The 22,857-nt window shown below is 44.0% G+C and overlaps 1 protein-coding gene across 14 annotated transcripts in view; it reads right to left on the bottom strand.

Annotated features, from left to right (window-relative positions):
• Window positions 1-22,857, bottom strand: part of LOC147030343 (la-related protein 4B-like) — a 146,004-nt gene that overhangs the window by 52,203 nt on the left and 70,944 nt on the right. For 13 of the 14 annotated variants that reach the window (XM_085874276.1, XM_085874277.1, XM_085874284.1 and 10 more), the window contains 8 exons: window positions 20,818-21,000; window positions 17,294-17,381; window positions 6,606-6,742; window positions 4,349-4,452; window positions 4,040-4,150; window positions 3,778-3,831; window positions 1,220-1,459; window positions 860-966 (listed from right to left, as the gene is read on the bottom strand). In XM_085874276.1, the coding sequence (XP_085730402.1) occupies window positions 860-966; window positions 1,220-1,459; window positions 3,778-3,831; window positions 4,040-4,150; window positions 4,349-4,452; window positions 6,606-6,742; window positions 17,294-17,381; window positions 20,818-21,000 (1,024 nt within the window). The remainder of the gene's footprint in view (window positions 1-859; window positions 967-1,219; window positions 1,460-3,777; window positions 3,832-4,039; window positions 4,151-4,348; window positions 4,453-6,605; window positions 6,743-17,293; window positions 17,382-20,817; window positions 21,001-22,857) is intronic. The other variant, XM_085874290.1, reaches the window with a different exon arrangement.

Raw genomic sequence — 22,857 nt, 5'->3', positions numbered from 1 at the left:
GACATCTTGTGTGCAGCCACAGAATTTTTTTTTTTTAATTTTCTTTTCTACAAAGTAAAAATGGCACCACTGGACCTGTAGCTTATCGAGCCCTGGCCTAATGTTGTAACCCAAATTTGGTACCATTCTGACTGGTGGGTCTGGAGAGGAAGAGTCTTGAAGGAATTTATGCGTCTTTCCCAAAAACTTACTGTTGGCAATTTTGACACTTTTGGTCATGTGATTGACATGACTTCCACAATTTTATATCCCTACCCTGTACCAATGTTGCAACCCAAATTTGGTAGCATTCTGGCTGGTGGGTCTGGAGAAGAAGATTTTTGACGAAATTTACCAAGTCAGCCATTTTGACCAATTTAAAGTCATGTGACCGGAACGAGCTTTGAAATCCCTGTTACCAGTCAGGAGAGGAACGTTGGTGCCAAATTTCAGCCGGATTGGCCCAGAGGTTTGGCTGGAGAAGTCAAAATAGGAGATGGACGGCACACGATGACAACACCTTTTCTGGAATTTAAATTCCAGATAAACTAGTAATACAGTCGGGAAAAGCATCCACCAGCAGACGGAACTCCAAGAGTATCACTGACAATCACAGGAAGCCATGCATGTGCAAGAGTCTCAGTTTGTGGAAATGTTAAACACGAGGCCACAGGTGGTCCAATCCACCAACAGGTACATTCTGTATTTTTAATTTTTTTTGTTGGGGGCCGTATGGAGGAATAATTGCTAATCACATACTAGCCTTTTAATAATGGTTGTGTGGATTTCAAAACGTGCCGATTTCAAAACGTGCCGATTTCAATCATCAATTCAAAAGTGACTTGCTGACCACACCAAAACACATCCACTCTGCTCTCACCTGTTTCTAGTGTAGTACTGTCTCATGTGCACCTGGGGTGTCAGTAAGGGCTTGTACGAGGCAGGTGTTCTATAACTGTTATGAAAAGTTGGCGTTGTAAATGGAGCCTTAAAAATAGATGAACAAAACAAAATAAATACATGCTCTTGGTAACATTACTAATTTCTGCTGTACTGTTCACTTCAGCATGCCTCGTGGAAGTCTCCACATATATCAAAACTTGTAACAAACGATGTATCGAATGCTTTATTCTACAGAAACAATGTTGTGGGCAAACATAACATTGATATTCAAAATGGGGAGTTTGTAACAAAATAAAGACTCTCCACTTCCAAAACAAATACGTGGGGTACTTCACACCAGTGGACTTTCGAAGTAAGCTGAAGCTGGTGGCCATGTGGGTGGTGGCAGCACGCTGTAGAAGCCAAACTGCTGTGGAGGTGCGTACACCGGCTGGAGGAAGAAAGGGCTTGCAGGCGTGGCGGGTGTCGTGGTCGTTATTGAAAAGCGTTGCCGAGGGTACGAACCAGACTCTGGCTGGCGTAGTCCATTCTTTGGCAGGAACGTGGTGATTGCAATCGGCTTGGCCTTTATTCTGGCCTAGCATTTGCAAGGTTGAAAACACAAGGAAAGAGTTTATGTGCGCATCGTGGCATCTCCACGGAGATAGACATCCCCACAATGGCAATATCAGCACCAACAGGGGTGAACTGTTATCCACAACTGAATTGGTGCCTACAAGGGAGCGAAGGTTAATGGGGCCAAGAGAAAGATACTGGCAATCACAAAAGGTAAGCCTCCCCTGGTGCCCGCAATCCAATGATGGCCATGTTCTTTGTGGAATGCCATATTACTTTGGCCTTCAACATTTAAGGATAGAGTGTAAATTAAGAAAATGTGTCCCCAACTACAATCTATCTGTAAAACTCAACATCTATCTATAATTCCAGCAATGTGTGTGTGTGTGTGTGTGTGTGTGTGTGTGTGTGTGTGTGTGTGTGTGTGTGTGTGTGTGTGTGTGTGTGTGTGTGTGTGTGTGTGTGTGTGTGTGTGTGTGTGTGTGTGTGTGTGTGTGTGTGTGTGACCGCCATTTCTCGACAACCACTGGTCCGATCTAATTGAAACTTGCCAGATATATTGCTGGGGACCTGAGGATGTGCCTTTTCAAGGTTTGATATTAATCGGACAAGTGCTTCCCAAGTTATGGCCATTTATTTACCAAACCAATGACAAGACACGTTGTTGTGTGGGCGTGGCTGATGGGGAAGGGAAGCTCAGCTGCGTTCCCCATTACGGGTTACAACGTACGGGCTTCTGGATAATGATGACTTCGTGTATTCTAATAATTTCTCGATTTCTTATGCGCATTTATAGATAAACACAATGCCCCAAGTTATGATCGTTTTCATATTAGACGGTGCATAAATTTCGGTAACATCAGAGTGCTGGTTTGCTCCGAACCAGGAAGTAAATTTTTTTTCTCTCTCTTCTCTTCTCTTTTTGTTTTTCCTTGCCACGACATTGCGAAAAGGTAAAATACGTTGGCGCCAATTGAATAATTGGGTATTAAAAATAAATTGCGAATAATATGCGAACTTCTGGGCCACGCACGTACGGGCACGCTCGAGCGAAGAAACGGCCTGTGTGGTTGTTGCTTGCGGTTTGAATATTTATTTATGATTTTTATTTTTATTTTTTTTTTTTACGGGCACGTACTAGTCACGGCACCATTTTGACACATTTCCGGTCATGTGATCGGCATGCCTTCCGTAATTTAACATCCCTACCGTGGCCTAATGTTGCAACCCAAATTTGGTAGTGTACCGACTTGTGGGGCTGGACAAGAAGATTTTTGAAGAAATTGACTAAGTCGGCCATTTTGACTTGCTTAATGTCACGTGACCGGAACGAGCTTTGCAATTCCCGTTAGCAGTCAGGAGAGGAACGTTGCTGCCAAATTTCAGCCAGATCGGCCTGCCGGTTTAGCCAGAGAAGTCGAAATTGGAGACAGACGGATGGACGATGCACGATGACAATGCCTTATCTGGAATATAAATTCCAGATAAGCTAAAAATTAGGTCAATGTCAAAAAAATGTCAACCCCACATACTTTCTATTCCCATTATTTCAGAAGAAGTTCATTCTGAAAGTCCCAGCCCGATCCGAGATACATTGGCAGGACAAAAAAAAAAGGAGAAAAACCTGCACAGAAGTTTAGTACTCTGAGGGGTCTAAGACCTCAGAGGGGTATCATGTAGATGAAGCGTACATGTGCCTTGCTCTAGGCTATCTCGACAGCAATTTCATTCTGATCGGACAAACCTTAGTCGAATTTTGGTGAATGTTAAAATGTCTATAATTGGGTCATAAACTGAAGAAATGGATCAAGGTCAAAAAAGTTGTGTGAACCCTGCATTTTCATATTCCCATTATTGGTGCAAAATTCCATTCTGAAAGTCCCAGGCAGCTCAGAGATACAGCTTGGAAATTTGGCAGTGAAGGAAGGAAAAAAAACAACAACAACAACAACACCACCAACCTAAATGGTGGTTTAGTACTTGTAGGGGTCTATGAAACTGGGGTACCATTAAAAATTGGGGGCACTAATTGCAGAAACAAACCCTACAACAAGCACAAGACTCCCCCTATGTAAAAGGAGTATAGGGGGAGGCTTTAATGCTCAAGCTGTGAAAAGTTCTTAATTTTTTAATTTTTTTGACAAACCGTACATAACCTTGCCAACACAACAGCCGACGTCAGTCAAGCTATTTGATTTAACCAAGTGTTCAACAGAACAGACACATGTCACAGAAATGTTATCCCACACAAAAAGCAGCGATTGTGCTCAAAGTGTCTGCACCACAACGTTCAAATATGTCAGAAAATATTTGAAACAAACAACACAATTAGCCACTTACCATAATGGGTTTTCCCAAAAATGTCTTCACTTCTTCCCTAAGATATCGAAAAGCCTGAAGCAATTAAATAAAACACTTTGTGAAGAAGAAGCAACATCACAGCAGTACAGACAATCATAAAAACAGCCTTTGTATGACAAAAGCACAACTGTGGAGTGGGGGGAGGGGGTTGAAGGAAAGTGGGTAAATTTAAAGAACAATGATGGTAGTTGGGGTGTTTGTTCACACATATGTGCTTGCGCATGAACAGTTCCTCGCTTACCTGCTGCGCGTCTGTGTCAGACTCGAATGTCACATACCAGCTGCTGTTGTGTGCAAATTCGCAACTGACAAAGCAAGGGCAGGCCTCACCGTCAAACAGCGCCTGCACGTCCTACACAGACCATCTACAGTTACGAGCCGAAAAGACGCCACACCAATCCGATGTAGCCTGCAATGACCTTGACATTTGTGTGAAGCTTGGGGACATGGGCTCAGCGGTATTTAGTGCCCACTCGAAGTTACGCCAAGCATATGAATAATCTACTTTATTTCAGCATGAAGGAATGACAACAAGACAATGACCACACACCTCAATGGGTGTCGTTTCAGGGATCTCACGAAGAATAACCACACAGCGTTTGTAGTTAGGCCTCACCTTCTCTCCTTTCTCATCGACCTGTACCACAGCAGATGCTGTGCAAATACAAGAGGCACACCAAAATTGTTTCAAATTATGAACACTATTGCTCTACCACAAACCATAAACACAACTCTTCAATAACAGCACAGATGAAACATTGAGTTTGTAATCAATATGCAAAAAAAGAAAAAGTTCAATCCAGGGATATAGATACTACAAAGAGAAAAGTAAATTCAGATGTGAAACTAGAAGAGGTACTTGGTCGAGCGCATACCTCCGCCACGTAATGCCTGATCCACGAGAACATATCACGCCCGGTACATTTTTGAAATATCATGCTATACAGCACTGTATCGTTTTTGGCCCAGTCACTCAATGGTGAAGAATCACTTTAAAAACTAAATAATTCCCTATCCAGATCCGGATCTTCACCAAAATCAAATCAGTTAGTCCTTATCACACACCCAACCTGCCCACAAAATTTTCATCCAGATCCGTCCACAACTTTTTGAGATATCCTGTACATAAACAGACAGACAGATAGATAGGGGTGAAAACATATCCTCCTTCATCTTCAGTGGCAGAGGAAATCAAATTCATCATTTGTAAAGTTTACACTTAAAAAAATTATTTTAACGAAGTAAATCATAATAATATTAGAAAATAAATGCATGCTTAAATAGCAAATTAGGTTTAGTTTATCATCCTGAAATTTCTCTGGATGCAGTCACATCTGGTCTTTGTTGAGGCAAGTTTGTATTTTTTATTACTATTCAACGAGCAAATAAAATCCGTTGCTTCACTGACAGGAATATTAAAGGTGTGTGTGTGTGTGTGTATACACAGAGATAGAGATAGAGATAGAGATAGAGATAGAGATAGAGATAGAGATAGAGATAGAGATAGAGATAGAGATAGAGATAGAGATAGAGATAGAGATAGAGATAGAGATAGAGATAGAGATAGAGATAGAGATAGAGATAGAGATAGAGATAGAGATAGAGATAGAGATAGAGATAGAGATAGAGATAGAGATAGAGATAGAGATAGAGATAGAGATAGAGATAGAGATAGAGATAGAGATAGAGATAGAGATAGAGATAGAGATAGAGATAGAGATAGAGAGAACAGAAAGAAAGAAGAGCGAGGAAGGGGTGGGTTGAGGGTGATGAAGGGGGGGGGGGGAGAAGAATCTATTCAGTCCATCCATCCATCCCATTGTGTCAATCCATCCCTTCTATCCATCTATCATTTACCTTCCCTCATCCATCCAAACATTAAAAAGGAACAAGACGGTGGGGCACAATACAGGCAGGAGGTCATGCAGATGGAAAGTGCGGTTTGCAGTGCAGCCAAGTGGCTTAAGCACTCAAGCAAGCACTCCAACAAAATGGTTGATAATGAACGGCAGGCTTGGCAAGCGATTACCGATCCGTCAGATTAAACACCTCCTGGAGTCATCCAATATAGACAAACAACACTTTTTTGGCAGTTGGAACTGCTGCTAAGTTCAATTCTGGAGTTTAAATTTTGTAATTCGGCTTAGTTCAAGAGCTTCTCGAGGTTTTGGCACGTGTGGAAATGAAAAAGCCACACATGCTGGCACACACAGCATTGCAATGTATTGAGTGATGTGTAGGGATGATGATGAGGCATTTGATGAGATGAGTGAGGAAAGTGAAGGAAAAAAAAAACCAAAAAAAAAAAAACCTTAGCGTTAAGAAACCGTTGTGGACTGTCCCAAATCAAGGCATTGTTAGGAAGGCCAAAAAATAATGGTGAAGACTCCAGCGAGGGAGAGCAGGCTGATCAAAGATGATCCTTGATCAAGGATAATTAAATAACGTCGTTAATTATCTTCAAAAGGGGTGTTTAGATTCACCCAAACACCCACTTTTTCACTCATGCACTTCCTTGAGGTTCCCTTATATGTATGCCATGTTTCAAGGTGCAAGGTTTCATGGTTTTGGAGTTATGGCCACACACACACACACACACACACACACACACACACACACACACACACACACACACACACACACACACACACACACACACACACACACACACACACACACACACACACACACACACACACACACACATGAAACAGCAGTGTCCGTATCTGATAGTAAATATATTTTTGCTGCTCACTCAGTCGATGATGAAATAATGGAGAGCACATATGGGAGAGGTTAAAACTCACATCTCAACACTTCCACGATGAGGTCCTTATCAGCAGTGAGTTTCTTGACCTGGTTGAAGTTGGCAATGGTCCAGATTGGAACGTATTGGTCGCTGTCCATTTGTGAGACCAAGTACAGGTCATTAGACAGGTTTTCACTGCAGCAAAAAACCCCCCCAAAAAAAACAAACAAGAATAAGTAACCAACTACACAGCCGTTTTTGGGCAGGAAGACAAGGGGGCAAGCTTGTACTGCACAGGTTTCATAATTACTTCAAGCATGTTACATGGCTCGTATTTAGTGGAGTTCAGTACTATTGTGTCAGAGGCTCGCAAGCGCGATATGTCTCAGTGCTGGGATCTGGGATCTTTGATCCCGTGAGCAGCTGAAAGGTGGTGAGCTAAACTGCGCTCAAATACGAATTACCTTGTGCTCGGATTCACTTTACGACTTCCCAAGGTTATTCCTAATTAAGTCAAATTTGGTGGCGGAATGCACATAAGGTGAAAGATGGGAAAACGTCTTGTCCTAATGAGGGTTTACTTTCAATCAAAGAAAAGAGATACGGGGAGAAGAGGTGGACGGGACGTGGGAACGGAACAAACCAAGTGACACAACAGACACCTATAGGGAGGGGAACATGCAAACTTATATACGGGCACTCCTCACTATACAGACTCTGAGTTAATGCATATTTCACTGATACGCAATTAATAAAAGTCATGAACACCTTTCACTTGACACCACGTATTTTCGCTGATGCACACTTCCCCTCCCCCCCACCCCTGCCACCACGTCTAAAGGGGTAGCGTATGTGCTGTGATAGTGACAACGGAAGTGGATTATTCGATTTTAAAAGCAAAGGGTAGGAATATAACACGACTTGTATTGCAAATTAACATCCATTAAATCAGTGGGGTGTCATGAAACAGGATTTTTTATTTTTAATCTTTAAGGCCATCCTGCCAGCCCAGTACACACTCTCCTCCAAGTAGAGTGGGGTTTCCATATTTTTGCTGCATCACACACTTTTTCTCTTTAAAATGGCTTGACAGTCTTTATAATTGTAGGACTGACAGGATAGCCTGGAGGTATGCACACTCACACTTAAGCTGTCTCGCCTGGGCTTCAAACCAGCTATAAACTTCTATCATGTTTCACAAGCAGGGTCAATGTGTGTGCCGTCTCAGATGGATGGCGGGTGTCCCGTCTGCCAGCATTCGTCGGTGGACGTTAAATATACCATGCTGTCCTTTCCAAAGGAGTGGGCAAGCTATTGCTGGTACCATTCCAAATTCCTACCCTGACCGGCAAAGCAAAGGGCAGCATCAGCGGCATGACTGTGCAATCAGCCAATGATGCTACATCGCAGCCCTGTGCTGCATACAAACGAAGAATATTTTAAAAACTGCACATCGTCTTTTCTGCTTCGTTTTAAATCCGCATGTCGTACTGCACTTTGGGCATCATAATCGAGTGGTATCAAGTAACTTTCATTGAGTAATTTTCGTAAAACTTTCTACAAACCCAACAATAAGAGTGGAAAACGACCTCTAGATACTTAAACAGAGGGGATGAATCTTCTAATTGATGTTGTGTCGGACCCTGCTTTTAGTGGGAGATACGTTTCTGGAAAATGCCACGAATGTTGGGGAATTGTTTTATTCATTTATTTAACATGGTCGAGGGTTGTGGAAGAGCAATGACACCGAACAAAATCAGGACACAACATAACAAAGACAACAGCAGGAGAAACACCAACAGTAGGGCGGAGGAAGAAAGTAGACTGAGACGGACAAACAAGGGATGCAGGAAACGATGAGGGATAAGGGTGGACAATATGGATAGATAAGCAACATTGTGCTTGACCAGTTTGTGATTTCAGGATGACAGATGTCATGGCAGAGTGTGGAGTCATCAGCAGAGATCGAGAGGATTTTTCAGTCAGTGAGATCATTGATGAAGATTAGCAATAATATGGGGCCTAGAACACTGCGTTGGGGAACCGTATTTTCTGGTGTATAAACCACACCTGTTTTTCACCCTCAAAAAAAAAGAATATGTTGATAATTTTATTAACCTCCGCCATCGAAGATGGACGGAGGTTACTGTTTTCACCCGTCTGTTTGTTTGTTTGTGAACAGTATTACGGAAAAACTCCTGGACGGATTTCGACGAAACTTGGTGGGGGGATTAGGTATGGTCCAAGGATCATGCCATAAGATTTTGGACTTGGTCCAAAGTCCAATATGGCCGCCATTTTGAAAAAAATATTTGAATTTTTGTTTTTGCATTTCTACATGTTTTAAGTGATTTCCAACCAAAAATAAATAAATTTGTTAGAGAAAAAAAAACAAAATTTTGCAACATTTTTTCAAAAAAATTTCGATTTTATTTTTAAAATATTTCAAAAGTTTTTTGCATTTCTACATGTTTTAAGAATTTAAGTGATTTCCAACCCCCCCCCCAAAAAAAAATTGTTAGAGGAAAAAAAAAACAAATTTTGCACCTATTTTTTCAAAAAAATTTCGATTTTTTTTTTGGCATTTCTACATGCGCGTCGATCTAGTTTAGTTTATTCAATCGTGGTTCAGTAGAGTCTGATCCGTTTTGACCTACAATGAATAGGATATCAGGTTCACTTAAGTGACCCAGCAGTATTGGCAGCGGAGGTTTTGCACTTTACCGAGTGCTCCCCCTCCAGTTTTCTGATGGAGATCTAAATATGTTTGTATATCAACTTTGTACGGAACAAAGTGACGGAGGTATCAACATGCCTACTCCCATGTCCGCTTAATTTTGTCTCTGTCATATTCTCATTTTCAAGAAGTTGAAGAGAGAGGAGAGGAAACCAAGAAGGTTTTATTTTTCTTTCTTAATTTTTATAATATAAAGAGGATTTTTTTTGTGACTACAAAAAAGAAAAGGGATTCATACCGGTCGGTATCATACATATTTCTTGTGGAATTGTGGCTCTGAAAAGGGCCATTTGGGTTTGATGAAGCTTTTCAGCTAAACCCGAAGAAATCCTCGTCAATGCTTTCCTCGAAGACGGTACATAACTCCTTATCCAAACTTGAGGGGGAGCACTCAGGAGAGTGCAAAACCTCCGCCGCCAATACTGCTGGGTCACTCAAGTGAACCTTATATCTTATTCATTAAATATGATGTCAACAGTGCTGACAGAGTTATAGTTCTTTTCTCCAACATTTTTTTGGGGAGGGGGGGGTTGAAAATCACTTAGAACATGTAGAAATGCAAAAAAAGAAATCGAAATTTTGTTGAAAAAAAAAGTTGCAAAAATTTTTTTTTGTCTAACAATTTTTTTTGTGTGTGGGGGGGGGTTGGAAATCACTTAAAACATGTAGAAATGCAAAAAAAAAAATTTTCTCTTACTATTTTTTGGGGGAGGGGGGGGGGGGACAAAGTCCAAAATCTAATGGCATGATCATTGGACCATACCTAACCCCCCCACCAAGTTTCGTCAAAATCCAGAGGAGTTTTTCCGTAATACTTTTCACAGACAAACGAGAACGGGCACTCAATAGAGCGCATACCTTCGCCAACGATACATTTTGCGCCCCCCCCCCCCCAGAAACCGTTGATTGTGAGGGTATTTACTCCCATACCACATCTGCCATCTCATATGTGTTATGATGGCTTAAAAACATTAAATTTCCTGTGTCATATCGTATATCACAAGATTGGGCATTGAATTCACAACATTTTGGCATTGGTTGCATGCAAATTGGATAAAAATCGACCGCACTATGGCAAAATGACGATTTTGACCTTTTCATGACCTCGACCTCGACTTTTGTAATTGGTATTAGAGTGTGGGGAACAGAACAGTCAACATTTTGGTGTTGGTTTCATGCAAATCGGATAAGAATTGACCGTGTTATGACTAAAACCGCACATTTTGCAATGTCGTGACCCCCCTGACCTTTGATTCCCAACCGCTAATAAGAGTTATTACGTCATTGTGTCATGTCACATATCACAAGATGGGGCATTGAATTCTGAACATTTTGGCATTAGTTGCATGCAAATTGGATAAAAAAATGGACCACGCTATGGTAAAAAGACGATTTTGACCTTTTCATGACCTTGACCTTTGACCCGATCGCTCCCAAAATCTAATCAAATGGTCCTCGGATAATAACCAATCATCCCACCAAATTTGCTGCGATTCAGTTCAATACTTTTGGAGTTATGCGAATAACAAACAAACAAACACACATATTCACAAATAAATAAATAAATAAATACACAGCGATCAAAACAACCTTCACAACAAAGTTTGCAAAGGTAACAAACAAACAAACAAACAAACAAACAAACAGAAAGGGGTGAAAACAGTAACCTCCGATCTTCGATGGCGGAGGTTAATTCGGGTAGAGCAAGTCCCCATCGCTGTCACTGTCATTTGCAGCCTCCTCCTCCCAAATGTCATCGTCCTCTGTGCCGTCCATGTTGTTGGAGATGCAGCATTTCAGAAATGCTCGCTTGATGTCCGATGGTACCTCCTCCCACACCTTGATGATCCAGCCGCTGATCATCGGAAGGTCTACCTTTCTCAGCCTCCTGGTCTTGGTGTGGGTCTTCTCCACACACATTATCCAGTCGGACCAACAGCGACGTGGCCCGTCCTTGAACGGATTGTTGGATGCATCGATGGGCTGCAGTCGCGATGTCATCCTGCCTGGGATGATGACGAGATCGCTGTTGGTCCGACGGAGCAGTGCTTTGGTGTCGTCGGTCTTGTGACAACTGAACACATCCAGGATTAGCATTGCTCCAAAGTCAGGAGACACCACCATCCAGCCTACTAAGCCTTACCGTGCACACCCAGTTCTGGACCAGTCCCTCATCTATCCACTCCTTCTCTTGTGCACGAACAATGATGCCGGCTGGAAACTTGACTTCGGGTAGTGTCTTCCGCTTGAACAAGACATACGGGGGTAGCTTGCCATAGTCTGCGGTGCAGGTGAGCATGGCAGTGAATCGGTCCTTCTCATGATCAGTAGTGTTGATCATCACATTGCACTCCATCTTCAGTGATGGTGGTCCTCACGAAGCACAAAGCGGGCCATGTGACCGCCCCCAGTCCATTGTCAGATGCATGCAAATTTGTGTGCAAGCTTATTTGAGGTGGTTGCACCATTATTAAACTCTAGCTATTGTGAATAATTCTTATTTTGATGTGAGACAAGGTGTTCTTTTGTGTTTCATGGTATTTTCAGAGCCGCAAGGCTCGATATACGCCACACATCTAAACTTTTAAGACTGATTTTTTTTCTATACCATTGTATTAACCGCACCCCCAACTTTTACCTTTTTTGCCAATAAAAAAGTGCGGGTCACACACCAGAAAATATGGTACTCCAGCCTTGAAAGGGAGAAGAGGTGAATGGGTTCTGTTGAGAGCCACACGTCATCTATGAGAATAGAGTAAGTCAGTACGGTAATCCAAGAGTGGAGTTGACCTCGGATTCCATAGGCAGACAGTTTGGAGAGCAAGGAAGGATGCCAGACTGTATCAAAAGTTTGATATATGGCCAGAGACAGCCCTGATCTCATGTCTGATATTGAGGGCCTCCAATGTATATACAGTGCCTATAGAAAGTCTACAACCCCTTTCAAAATTTTCACCTTTTGTTGCCTTATAGACTGGAATGAAATTGCAGTCAGACTTTTCCCACCTTTATTTACACATTCTAACACAAAACTTCCAAGTGAAAAGCAAATTCTACAAATTTCAGAAAATTAATTAAAAATACAAAATTACAGCTGTGAGTCTGTCGGGATAGGTCTCCACCAACTTTTCACACCTTGGTTGAGCAATATTTGCCCTTTCTTCTGAACAAAACTGTTCAAGCTCAGTCAAGTTGTAAGGGGAGCATTGATGGACAGCAATGTTCAAGTCGTGCCACAGATTTTTGATTGGATTTTGGTCAGGGCTGACTGGGCCACTCAAGAACATTTTTCTTTTTGTTCCTCAGCCACTCCAGTGTAGCTTTGGTTGTGTGGATCAGGTTGTTGTCATGCTGAAAGGTGAACTTCCGTCCCAATTTCAGCTTTCTTGCACAGGTGGAGGCCAATCACCTTGGTGTGTGATTTTTGAAGGTGCTTTGTGACACCTGACCTAATTTGCAAATGCAATTATAAGGGGGATGAACACTTATCCAACCAAGATATTTTAGTTTTGTATTTTTAATTGATTTTCTGAAATTTGTTGAATTTGTGGGTTACGTTATGGAAATAAAGGTAGAAAAAGTCCGATTTAACGCAATTTAATTCCAGGCCATAAGGCAATAAAAGGTGAAACTTGGAAAGGGGGTGTACACTGTGTGTGTGTGTGTGTGTGTGTGTGTGTGTGTGTGTGTGTGTGCGTGTGCGTGTGTGTGCGTGCGTGTGCGTGTGCGTGTGCGTGTGCGTGTGCGTGTGCGTGTGCGTGTATATATATATATATATATATACATACATACATATATACATATATTGTTGCGGAGCCGAGCGTCGGCTGCGAGCGTGACCGCGAGATGGAGCAGTAGAATTAGCTCCGCCGAACACCTGGAATTCAGATCGTACCGTTCGGAAAACTCCGAGGGTTGTTGTTGTTAGTCTTTCGGCTGGTCCTGTTAGGGGTCGCCACAGCGGATCATCCGTTATGATCCGCATACTGATTTGGCATAGGTTTTACGCCGGATGCCCTTCCTGACGCAACCCTGGTCGCCTCTTACGACACAGGGATAAGGATTGGGTTTCGCCATGATTCCGGGCTGCCCTACACCCTCTCATAGCGCGGCCCAGTGCAGAGCTCCCTTTTCTCGAGCGATCCTCCAACCCAAGCCTCCGAGTAGCCGGATTACAGGCGCACGCCACTACGCCCGGTCGGAAAACTCCAAGGGTACAGGTCCCTTATCGGACCATGCATCGTCAATAATTCCACCACGTGGGACAGGGTTATTTGCCAAACTTCAAAGTACCGGGAGACCAACATGGTGAGCTACCGAGTATTCACACCCTCGACGGGACTCGAACGGGACGAGTCGTTTCCGTGCTCGACCCGTGCGTAACCCGAGTGGATGGTCACCGAGATCCCGGCAGTGTGTGTGCTTGGCAGTTCGGGGTTGTCGACTCGAGCTTCCGATGGTCTGGGGAGAATTGCCGGTTGCATTAAAAAGGCATGCGAATAAATATCTCTCAAGAGGCTGCAGGAATGGTGTTTTTCACGGCACGGGAAACATGGCCAGCACGACGCCCATGCTGCACGAAACACGTACTGAGGCCGATAAAGACGACTCCACGCCATGTTTGACAGGATACGAGTGTGCGAGTAGAAGCGGCTTGTTCCTTTTTAAGCTCAATATCCGACACGTATTGGTGTTCGCCCCACGCACATGCTAGCGGAGTCGGGTGAACGCGAGCGCCGGCCACGTGCATAATGGCGGAACCGCGCGCACTGTATGGAATGTGCTTGAAAGCAGACACGTACGCCGCTCGTGAAACATACATGGAATTATCCATGGCAATGTACCTTCAGCCCTCGCTGGCAGCAGAGGATTCTCCACGGATGGTGAACGTCTTCTTGTCTCTCCGGCCAGCAAAGCTGTGATTGAGCCGGGGAATGTACAGTGCGAGCCACATTGGCGTGCGCGGAGCGAGCACGTTGACCGACGCTGGTCGAACGCCCGAGCGGGCATGCAGGACCCTCGACCGGTTGTCCAGTCACGGCCCGGGGGTGTTTGCAGGATGATTCACATGCCAACTTCAGTGTGGGCGATTCGTGTCATGTCGTGGGGTCGGAGCGAGGTGTGTTCGCTGTCTGGGATGGTCCTGCCGGAAACGAAGTGAGGCGGTTTCCGGCCCAAGCTGGCAGGCCACGTAAGGGGTCAGGGCCAATCTGAGCGCCCAATTCAGGTGACGACGTTACAATTCGGGGTGGCCCCTCTTCCCGAGCTGCAAATCCTGTAAAGGTCGGAGAAGTTCCTCAGTTTCTCTTTTGCCTTTTCTGTCTCTCTTGCTTTTTGAGTTTCTCCACCTCTCTCTCGCCTCGCCTAGTCAACACCGCCACGACCCGCCTCCTGCTTCCCAGAGTCCGCCTCCTCGTCTCCGCCCACACGACGTCCGACCCCACCTGCCTACTACTCCGTCCTCACACTCTGGACTCCGCCCCTTATTCGACTCAAGCTCCTACTTTACGGTGCCCAATTCCTGGTTCTAAACTCCCTCTTCATAGGGTTTTCTGTGTCTGTGTGTGCGTGTGCGTGTGCGTGTGCGTGTGTCCTGGCACCTGTCTGCTTAAGTAAGACTGCAGAAGATCGTTATTATTATTGTTACTATTTTCGCGTTAAGTCTGCTCTGTGTCCCCTTTTGTAAGTTGCCTGTTTATTGTCGCACCACACGCTTCTTTCTATCCCTGCATTACACACAATAAAACTATTCACTGTGCCACATATCTTTCCTCGCCTGCATGTAAATAAATTATTATTATTGGGAATGTTCCCTGCTCGTTTTTGTCTTTTCTTCCATTGATCCAGCATGGTCTGAATCCTAGTTTAGATGGGACTTTATTCCCAAAGATCCGTTCCTTTTAGCCGGTATGTCCTTGGCAGTCGCTCGGCTGCATCTGATCCGGTTTGGACAAGGCGTACCGAGGGTGTGTTCCCTGCTAATTAAACCACGTGATTAATTAGGTAACCCGATTAACCCATAGACGGGAGGACCCTAGGTCACGTGGTTGAGTTATTGGCGTCCACGGTCGGTTAAGCGACCCGCCGAGTCACGGATTTATCCGTGTGCGAAGGCCTACAATTCCGGGGAGTCTGGTTGGAACCGGCATAGCTTCCAACACCTAGTGCTCTTCTCACCTGACCCCAACAACATATACAGTATCTCACAAAAGTGAGTACACCCTTTACAAAAATGTACATATTTTGTTGTAACTTTTTACGTTGATGTATTATAAACACAAGACTCAAAGAAATGATGGAGTAGACATCCTGTCATACATGTACAGGCCCAAAACATTTATTCTGTAGAAACAATGTGGCATACTGGGCATATCTGTGAAAGGGGGGGGGGGGCAACAAAAGTGAGTACACCCTCAGTACTTTCTCACATTGAAACATTATTGTTTTCAGTATTTTGTATGTCCACCATTGTTTTTGAGCACAGCAGCTATTCTACTCGGTATGGAGTTGACCAGTGTTCCACATGTCTTTGCTGGGATCCTGTTCCACTCCTCTGCAATGACTTCTCGAAGTTGTGTGATGTTGGACACCTTTCGTCCCTCAACCTTATATTTCAGGATTCCCCACAGGTGTTCTATTGGGTTTACATCAGGTGACATGCTTGGCCACTCCAACACATTGACCTTCGACTTCTTCAGAAAGGCAGTTGTCTGCTTGGAACAATGCTTCCGATCGTTTTCGTGCTGAAATACAGCTCCTCTACTAAGTTTTTGCAGGGAGGGTAACATCTTCTCCTTCAGGATGTCACAGTGCATTGTAGAATCCATGTTTCCCTCGATGAACTTGAGCTCTCCAGTACCGGCAGCACTCATGCATCCCCAAACCATGACACTACCACCACCATGCTTGACAGTAGGGATAACGCACTTGTCTTGGTACTGTTCCCCAGGTCGCCACCAGACACGCTGCACTCCATCAGATCAAAAAAAATGATCTTCGTTTCATCAGACCATAGGACATGTTGCCAGTAGTCCAGGGGCTTGGATTGATGTGCTTCAGCAAACTGTTTGCGAGCTTTCTTGTGGCTCTGCTTCAAGTTTGCGCACTAACAGACTGGCCAGAAGCTGTAGAAATCTCTTCAGTAATCTTGGTGGCACTGTCGTCTGTCTTGGAGGACTAGATTCTGAACTTGGCGAACAGTACCTGCAGTCATCTTTGCTTGTCTGCCCTGGCGAGCGCAACTCATTGTTGTACGCTTCTTTGAGAACTTCTGGATGACCTTGGCCACGGTGTTGGGGCTTACTTTCAAAGAAGCACTGATCTTCTTGTATCCTTGGCCATCTTTATGTCGGGCAACGATTCGATCTTTGACATCTTACGAAAGCTCTTTACCATGAGGAGTCACGCTGCTTTCTCAATGGCGATTGGTACAGTATTTCCTATGCAATTATTTCTTCAGCAAGCAGATAGAAAATGACTGCGTCGAGTACACTTCTTCACTTTTAACATACCAGGGAGGTTGCAGCTCTATGGAGATTTTGTGTATTGTTTGGTGCATATTTGTACCTTAAACACTCTGACTTAAATATGCAGAAAATGATGAAAATGGAAGCTGTTTTACCATGCTTGACTTACTTCTTATGCAGACAATAGAAGGGGTGTACTCACTTTTGTTGCCTCATCTTTCAGAAATATTCGTAATATGCCACATTGTTTTTATGGAATGTCAGTTTTGTGCCTGCATACATATTGCAGAATGTCTACTCTGTCAACAACTCTTCGGTTTGCTTCGAGCACAGCTGCTTAAAAAGTTACACTGAATTATATATTTACATATTTGTGAGGGGTGTACTCACTTTTGTGAGATACTGTATATGGCAAGGCCAAAAGACCAAGCCAAAAAGAGCAGTCATGCAGTCTTTGCATGCCATAACAGGTGGATTGTCACCATTGATGGAAAAGGTTGATCAAGAAAGTAAAAGTGCAACACTTGATGGCAGAGGCCTTACCGAGAAAAGTAATACTCCAACTGCTTGCGAAGAACTTCTTTTAATTCCTCCTTACTCATCCGCTCTGTCTCATTAAACTCATCATCATCTGCACACCAAGACAATAGAAGAAGAAGGGATTGGGATCAGGTGAGGGTGTGGTAAATAAATGCTAGGAAAGAGAAACAGAGAGAAAAAAAAATAGAAAGGGAAAGATAAAAAGAGAAAAAGATCACATGCTTTTGACACAGTCTGGAACCCTGCCCTGCTCACCAAACTCTCTTCCTATGGTATCCAAGGCCATCTCCACTCATGGCTCGCAGACTTCCTCTCCCGTCACAGTCAACGTGTGGCCTTATATAGAGTTCTTTCATCCCCTTTTCCTGTCCAGGCTGGAGTTCCTCGAGGCAGTGTTCTGGGCCCTGCTCTTTTTCTGGTTTTCATCAATGATCTCTCCGACTCTCTGGAAAATCCTCTTCATCTCTTTGCTGATGCTTTCGTCCGCAGCATGATGGAGTACTGCTCTCCCCTCTGGGCTTGTTCTCCTGCCTCCCACTTTTCTCGGCTTCACGCTGTGGAAACCAAGGCATTTCGGATCATTGGTATCGCCCACGATGAGGCTGAGTCTTTGGGCCTCTCACCCTCTCACCACAGGCAGGTTGGTGGTCTTTCTGTCTTCTACCATCTCCTCTCTGGTCTCACCCCCCCCTGCTGTGTCTGCGATTTGTCCCCACCATATTTCCGCAGGGCGCTCAAGGTCCACCAACAACCCCCTTCTGGCAACACTATCAAAATCACGAATCACCGCCCACCTTCACTCCTTCATTCCTCTTTTTTCCCGCCTTTGGAACAAACTCCCTCACTCTGTTCAATCCCATTCTTGCCTGCAGGCCTTCACAACAGCTGTTCACTATCACCTCTTATCGCCCCCCCATCCAAATCTTGGATCTTTTCTACCCCCGTTAATCCACCCCAAACCCACCTCCTTCAAATTCCCTGCCTTCCTTGCTGAAAGTCCCTGTAATGTCCATCTTGTATACCCCATGTTCACCACCCCATCCCTCTCCCTTCCACAGATCTCCTAATGTCTCTGTTCCTCACCGCTTTGTCCTTCTCACTCCCGCCCCTCTTGTCTCATGCCCCCCTTGCTGTGCATTGTGTTAGCTCTAATATGAGCCTCGAAAAGTTATACAACCCCCCCCCAAAAACCCCGCTAATCCACCCCAAACCCACCTCCTTCAAATTCCCTTCTTTCCTTCTTGAAAGTCCCTGTCGTGCCCATCTTGTTTTCCCTGTGCATCCCATCCCATCCCTCTCCCTTCTCCAGATCTCCTCATATCTTTGTTCCACACTGTTATTTACTTTCCCTCCCCCCGCCCCACCTCCCATCTTGTCTCCTGTTCCTCTTGTTGTGCGTTATGTGTGTTAGCTCTCATACGAGCCTTAACAGTGTATACAAAAAAAAAGAAAAAATAAAACTACACAATTTTTTTTTAACAGTTTCATTAAAAATTTTTATGCCATTTGACAGTCCCACACCAGAATTCTTTGGCCACTACATAGGCAACTGCATCGGTCCCACATCCTATAAGAGGATATTTAACGGTTCATCAACTTTAAACAATTCTTCTCAAATACTTTCTATATTTATCCTCCCATGTTGAAATTTCAATCCCATATTTCCAATTCCTCGGGTTCACCATCTGTGCAACAACAATTCAGAATTCAAATCAAAATCAAAAAATCAGACATGAAATTCCTTCACTGAGCGTGCCTTTCCCACCTCCATTGTGGCCGGTGCACTAGATAGTGCCAGCAACACCAACAGCTAGATGGCTTTACAACCTTCTGAGAAAGAAAACCCAAGGAAAAGATGTATTCACATTGGCCTTCATTCAGACCACCACTTCACTCTTACAACCCAAAAGCAGAATCAACACGACAGACCACTGACTACACCACTGTGGATATGATCTACGGAATCACATGCACTCTCTGCAAAAATATCCAAATTGGTGAAACCGGACAAAGACTGGGTGATTGCTAACACCAACCCTCACACTTTTTAGTTAATGGTACCACAGCCAACTCCACTCAGGAGCGGCCGAATACTTCACTTCTGTGTTTGCTTGCAAATCTCGTGTCCCCAACTGCTCACCCTCTGTACACACCCTAGCCAGTCACCCCCAACTGTTCCTGGACTCTGTATTTTGCACCTGAGAAGGGGTAGAAGTTTCTGGCCAACCTAGACGGCATTAACTCATGTGTCCTAAAAACCTGCTCTGCTTTTCTTGCATATCCTCTTTCTGCTCCTTTCACCATCATTTACCCGAGGTTATATTCCATCTGAAGACAAGATGTGAGGAATCTGCACAGAAAGAAGAGCAGGTTTCCAAAACTGAGTTAACATGAGGGACAGTACATATGGGAGACCAGTCCAGCAGAGGGATGGCTGCTTGCAGTAACTGCCAATCTACTTGAGTGAATTGCCAGAGGAAGCCAGCACTGAAGCAGCTCTTGAAGAAGAACCAGATAGATGTTGACTCTCACAAGCATTTGATCAGATGAACCAATTGGAGCAGAGGAAGAGCAGGGGACATTTTCATCGCCAAGTCCTGAAGGGAGGATTAGCCATTGGGAGACATCTGGATTGGAAAGTCTACAGATCGAGTCATTCCCATAAAGTCAGAGAAGTTATTTGCTGAAGTGTCATGGCTGGTGAAAGGGGTACTAATACCCAGCTAATTGGTGGCAATTGAAACTAGAACGGAACTCAGTGGAGCACATACCTCTCCCAGGCTGATTGTTTATGTTTTGTATCCCACTGATAGGCAGGATCTGCATTCAGACCTTAACCAAAATCAAGTCAGTTTGTTCTTGTCACCTTCCCAAATTATCCAAGTTTTGTCATAACCCATCGAGAACTTTTTGAAAAATCATGCTAAATATCGTTTTGGCACTCTCAATGGTGAAGAATCACTTAAAAAATTCTCAGATCCAGATATTCCCCAAAATCGAATCAATTTGTCACACACACACACACACACACACACACACACACACACACACACACACACACACACACACACACACACACACACACACACACACACACACACACACACACAAAGTCTTCCTCTTTTACTCCAGCAAAAACACCAAAATTATCAGATCCTTGCTGCCCACAGCCATTAGCACACCTCAATTAATGGTCTGTCAATTTCATCCATCGCTATTCTGGCTGACGCAGATAGACACTTGCCTCCATGAGCAGGACCAGTTCTTCATTCAGTACACTGGGTCGTTTGCCATTGCCTTTTCTGAGAAATGTATAGCGGTGTTAAAAAGCCAGTCATAGCTCTAACTTTGAAAGATACAAAATGGCCTCAGTGTTAAGCACCACTAGTGATGGCTTAATAAGCAATCAAAACTCATTTCAGAGTGGGATCATAAAATCAGCTCAGACTGGGTGGAAAGAGAAAGGAAATAGGTAGAGGGATAGGGTTTGGGAAGAACCAGGATAGAGTAGAGAGCAGGGGTCTCACCTGCCTGCCCGAGAAGTAGCGGTGCTTCGTACGAAGCAAACGGAGATTCCAACGCAGGAAGAGCCATGTCGTCTGATGCATAAGAGATGTCCGAAACATTTGCGGCACTCTGAAACTTGGCGAACACTGGACATGGCACTACACCATGTGCTTTCCCCACTTCACCATTCATCTGCTCAAAAACTGACAGGAAAAGAAGGGTTAAATGTAAGAATCCATGGTTGAAGTCTTGCTGATGTAAATGCATTGTACAAATCACACCTGAAGATGTGAAAATGAAAATGAGGAAAAAACAAACAAACATTAGATTAATGCTAAACAAGGACAAAACAAACAAAAAATAAATTAAGCAAACATATGAAACCACATTACCAAGGACTTATCACCAAGTGTTATCGGTGATGTCATTTTGATCAATCTTCAAATTTTTCCCTTTCTAATTTGTTTAAAGCTCATGGAAGACATTTTACATGGAAAGACATGGAAGACATGGAAGGAAGAAGAAGAAGACATGCAGGCCATGGGGAATCATGAGAGATTGTGCACATTTACATCCATCACAAGAACATTAACAGGCAAAACATTTCACAGATAGGAACATCAAACAGAAACCGATGTTAGCAAATACAAAACTCGAATGGCATTCGGTTGAGCATATACCTCCGTCAGGCTGAAGAGTTTATGTTTTGTATCCCATTGATAGGCCAGATGTGAATCAAAATATTGTCGCGGGTCTGGCCAGTTAAGTTAATCCCCCCTCCCCCCCCCACGGCGCAATTGTGGTGGACGGGTGGTTGACACCGACCAGGCCGGATCGCCGAGCGGTTTTCCTTCGACACGAACACGTGATCCTCAGAGATTATGGCGCATGCAGGAGGGGAAGGGCGCACGGACGGAGCAGATCGAAGCACAGCACAAGGGGGTTTATACTTGAACCCACGATAAACACAAGGACACCAGAAACCTAAAATAAACACAGGTTTTTCGTGAAAATAGAAGAAATACTTACAAGGGTAACAAGTCAAAATGTAATAATAAAACGTGAGATAAATTAAAGTCTAAAGTCGAGGCACCTGTACACACGGACTTTCATACAGACAAGGGGAAAACAAAATAAAAGAAAATCCTCCCTTTATTCGCGCACTTAGCTTTATCCAGAGACGGTCTCTGTTGAACTTTGTGATCGGGCCGCTTCTTACAGCGAGGGCAGATGCGCCCAAAATGGCGCCGAGCCGCTCTCAGAGCAGGAACCATACGTGAGGCAATATTCAACGCCAGGGCTCACCAACCACCGTGCAGCTTCCTTGTCGATGGCGCTTGCCGAAACCGTTGCCCTCTACAGAATGGCACCGCTCCCTTCGTTGACATACACGAGGCTTCGACGTTGAAACCGGGAAGGTGGGGCTTCTGCCTGTTCGGCATGTTTGGCTCGCTTATTGTTATAAAGACGCAATTCCTGTTATTGCTGGCTTGTAAATGCAAAAACATAGGAAAAGGTCACGGGGGCAATTACATACTGGGGAAAATTGGCCTTAATCCCTATCTAATTAACACAGCACCACCCCCCGTGTGGTGACAACACTTAAGCTCACAGTTTCCCAACTTAATTTACATCGAGATGTCTCCTACACATCCACGGACCAAGCAACTCGAAACAATCCTAACTTGCTATGAAATTCCTCCATCTACCCCCACAACCGTAAAAATATATAAATCGGCTTGTTCTCCTCAACTAACCAACTCATCCACAACTTTTTGAAATATCATGCTATATAGCTCTCATTTTGGCCATATCCCTCAATGGTGAAGAATCAGGTAAAAAAAAAAAAATTCTCATATCTGGATCTTCACTCAAATAAAATCAATTAGTCCTTGTGTCATACACCCAACCTATCCACCAATTTTCGTTCAAACGTGTCCACAACGTTTTGAGATATCCTGCTCACAGAGGGACAGACAGAGAGGGGTGAAAACAGCCTCTGTCCACCTTCAGTGGTGGAGTTAACATGTTGCATGCATCCCATTAGTGAAACAGACCTT

This window comes from Eptatretus burgeri, chromosome 3 (assembly GCF_056783735.1).
Source record: "Eptatretus burgeri isolate ZD-2024b chromosome 3, Ebu_testis_v1, whole genome shotgun sequence".
NCBI classification, from domain to species: Eukaryota; Metazoa; Chordata; class Myxini; order Myxiniformes; family Myxinidae; genus Eptatretus; species Eptatretus burgeri.
This window is presented reverse-complemented; position numbering and strand designations above follow the sequence as displayed.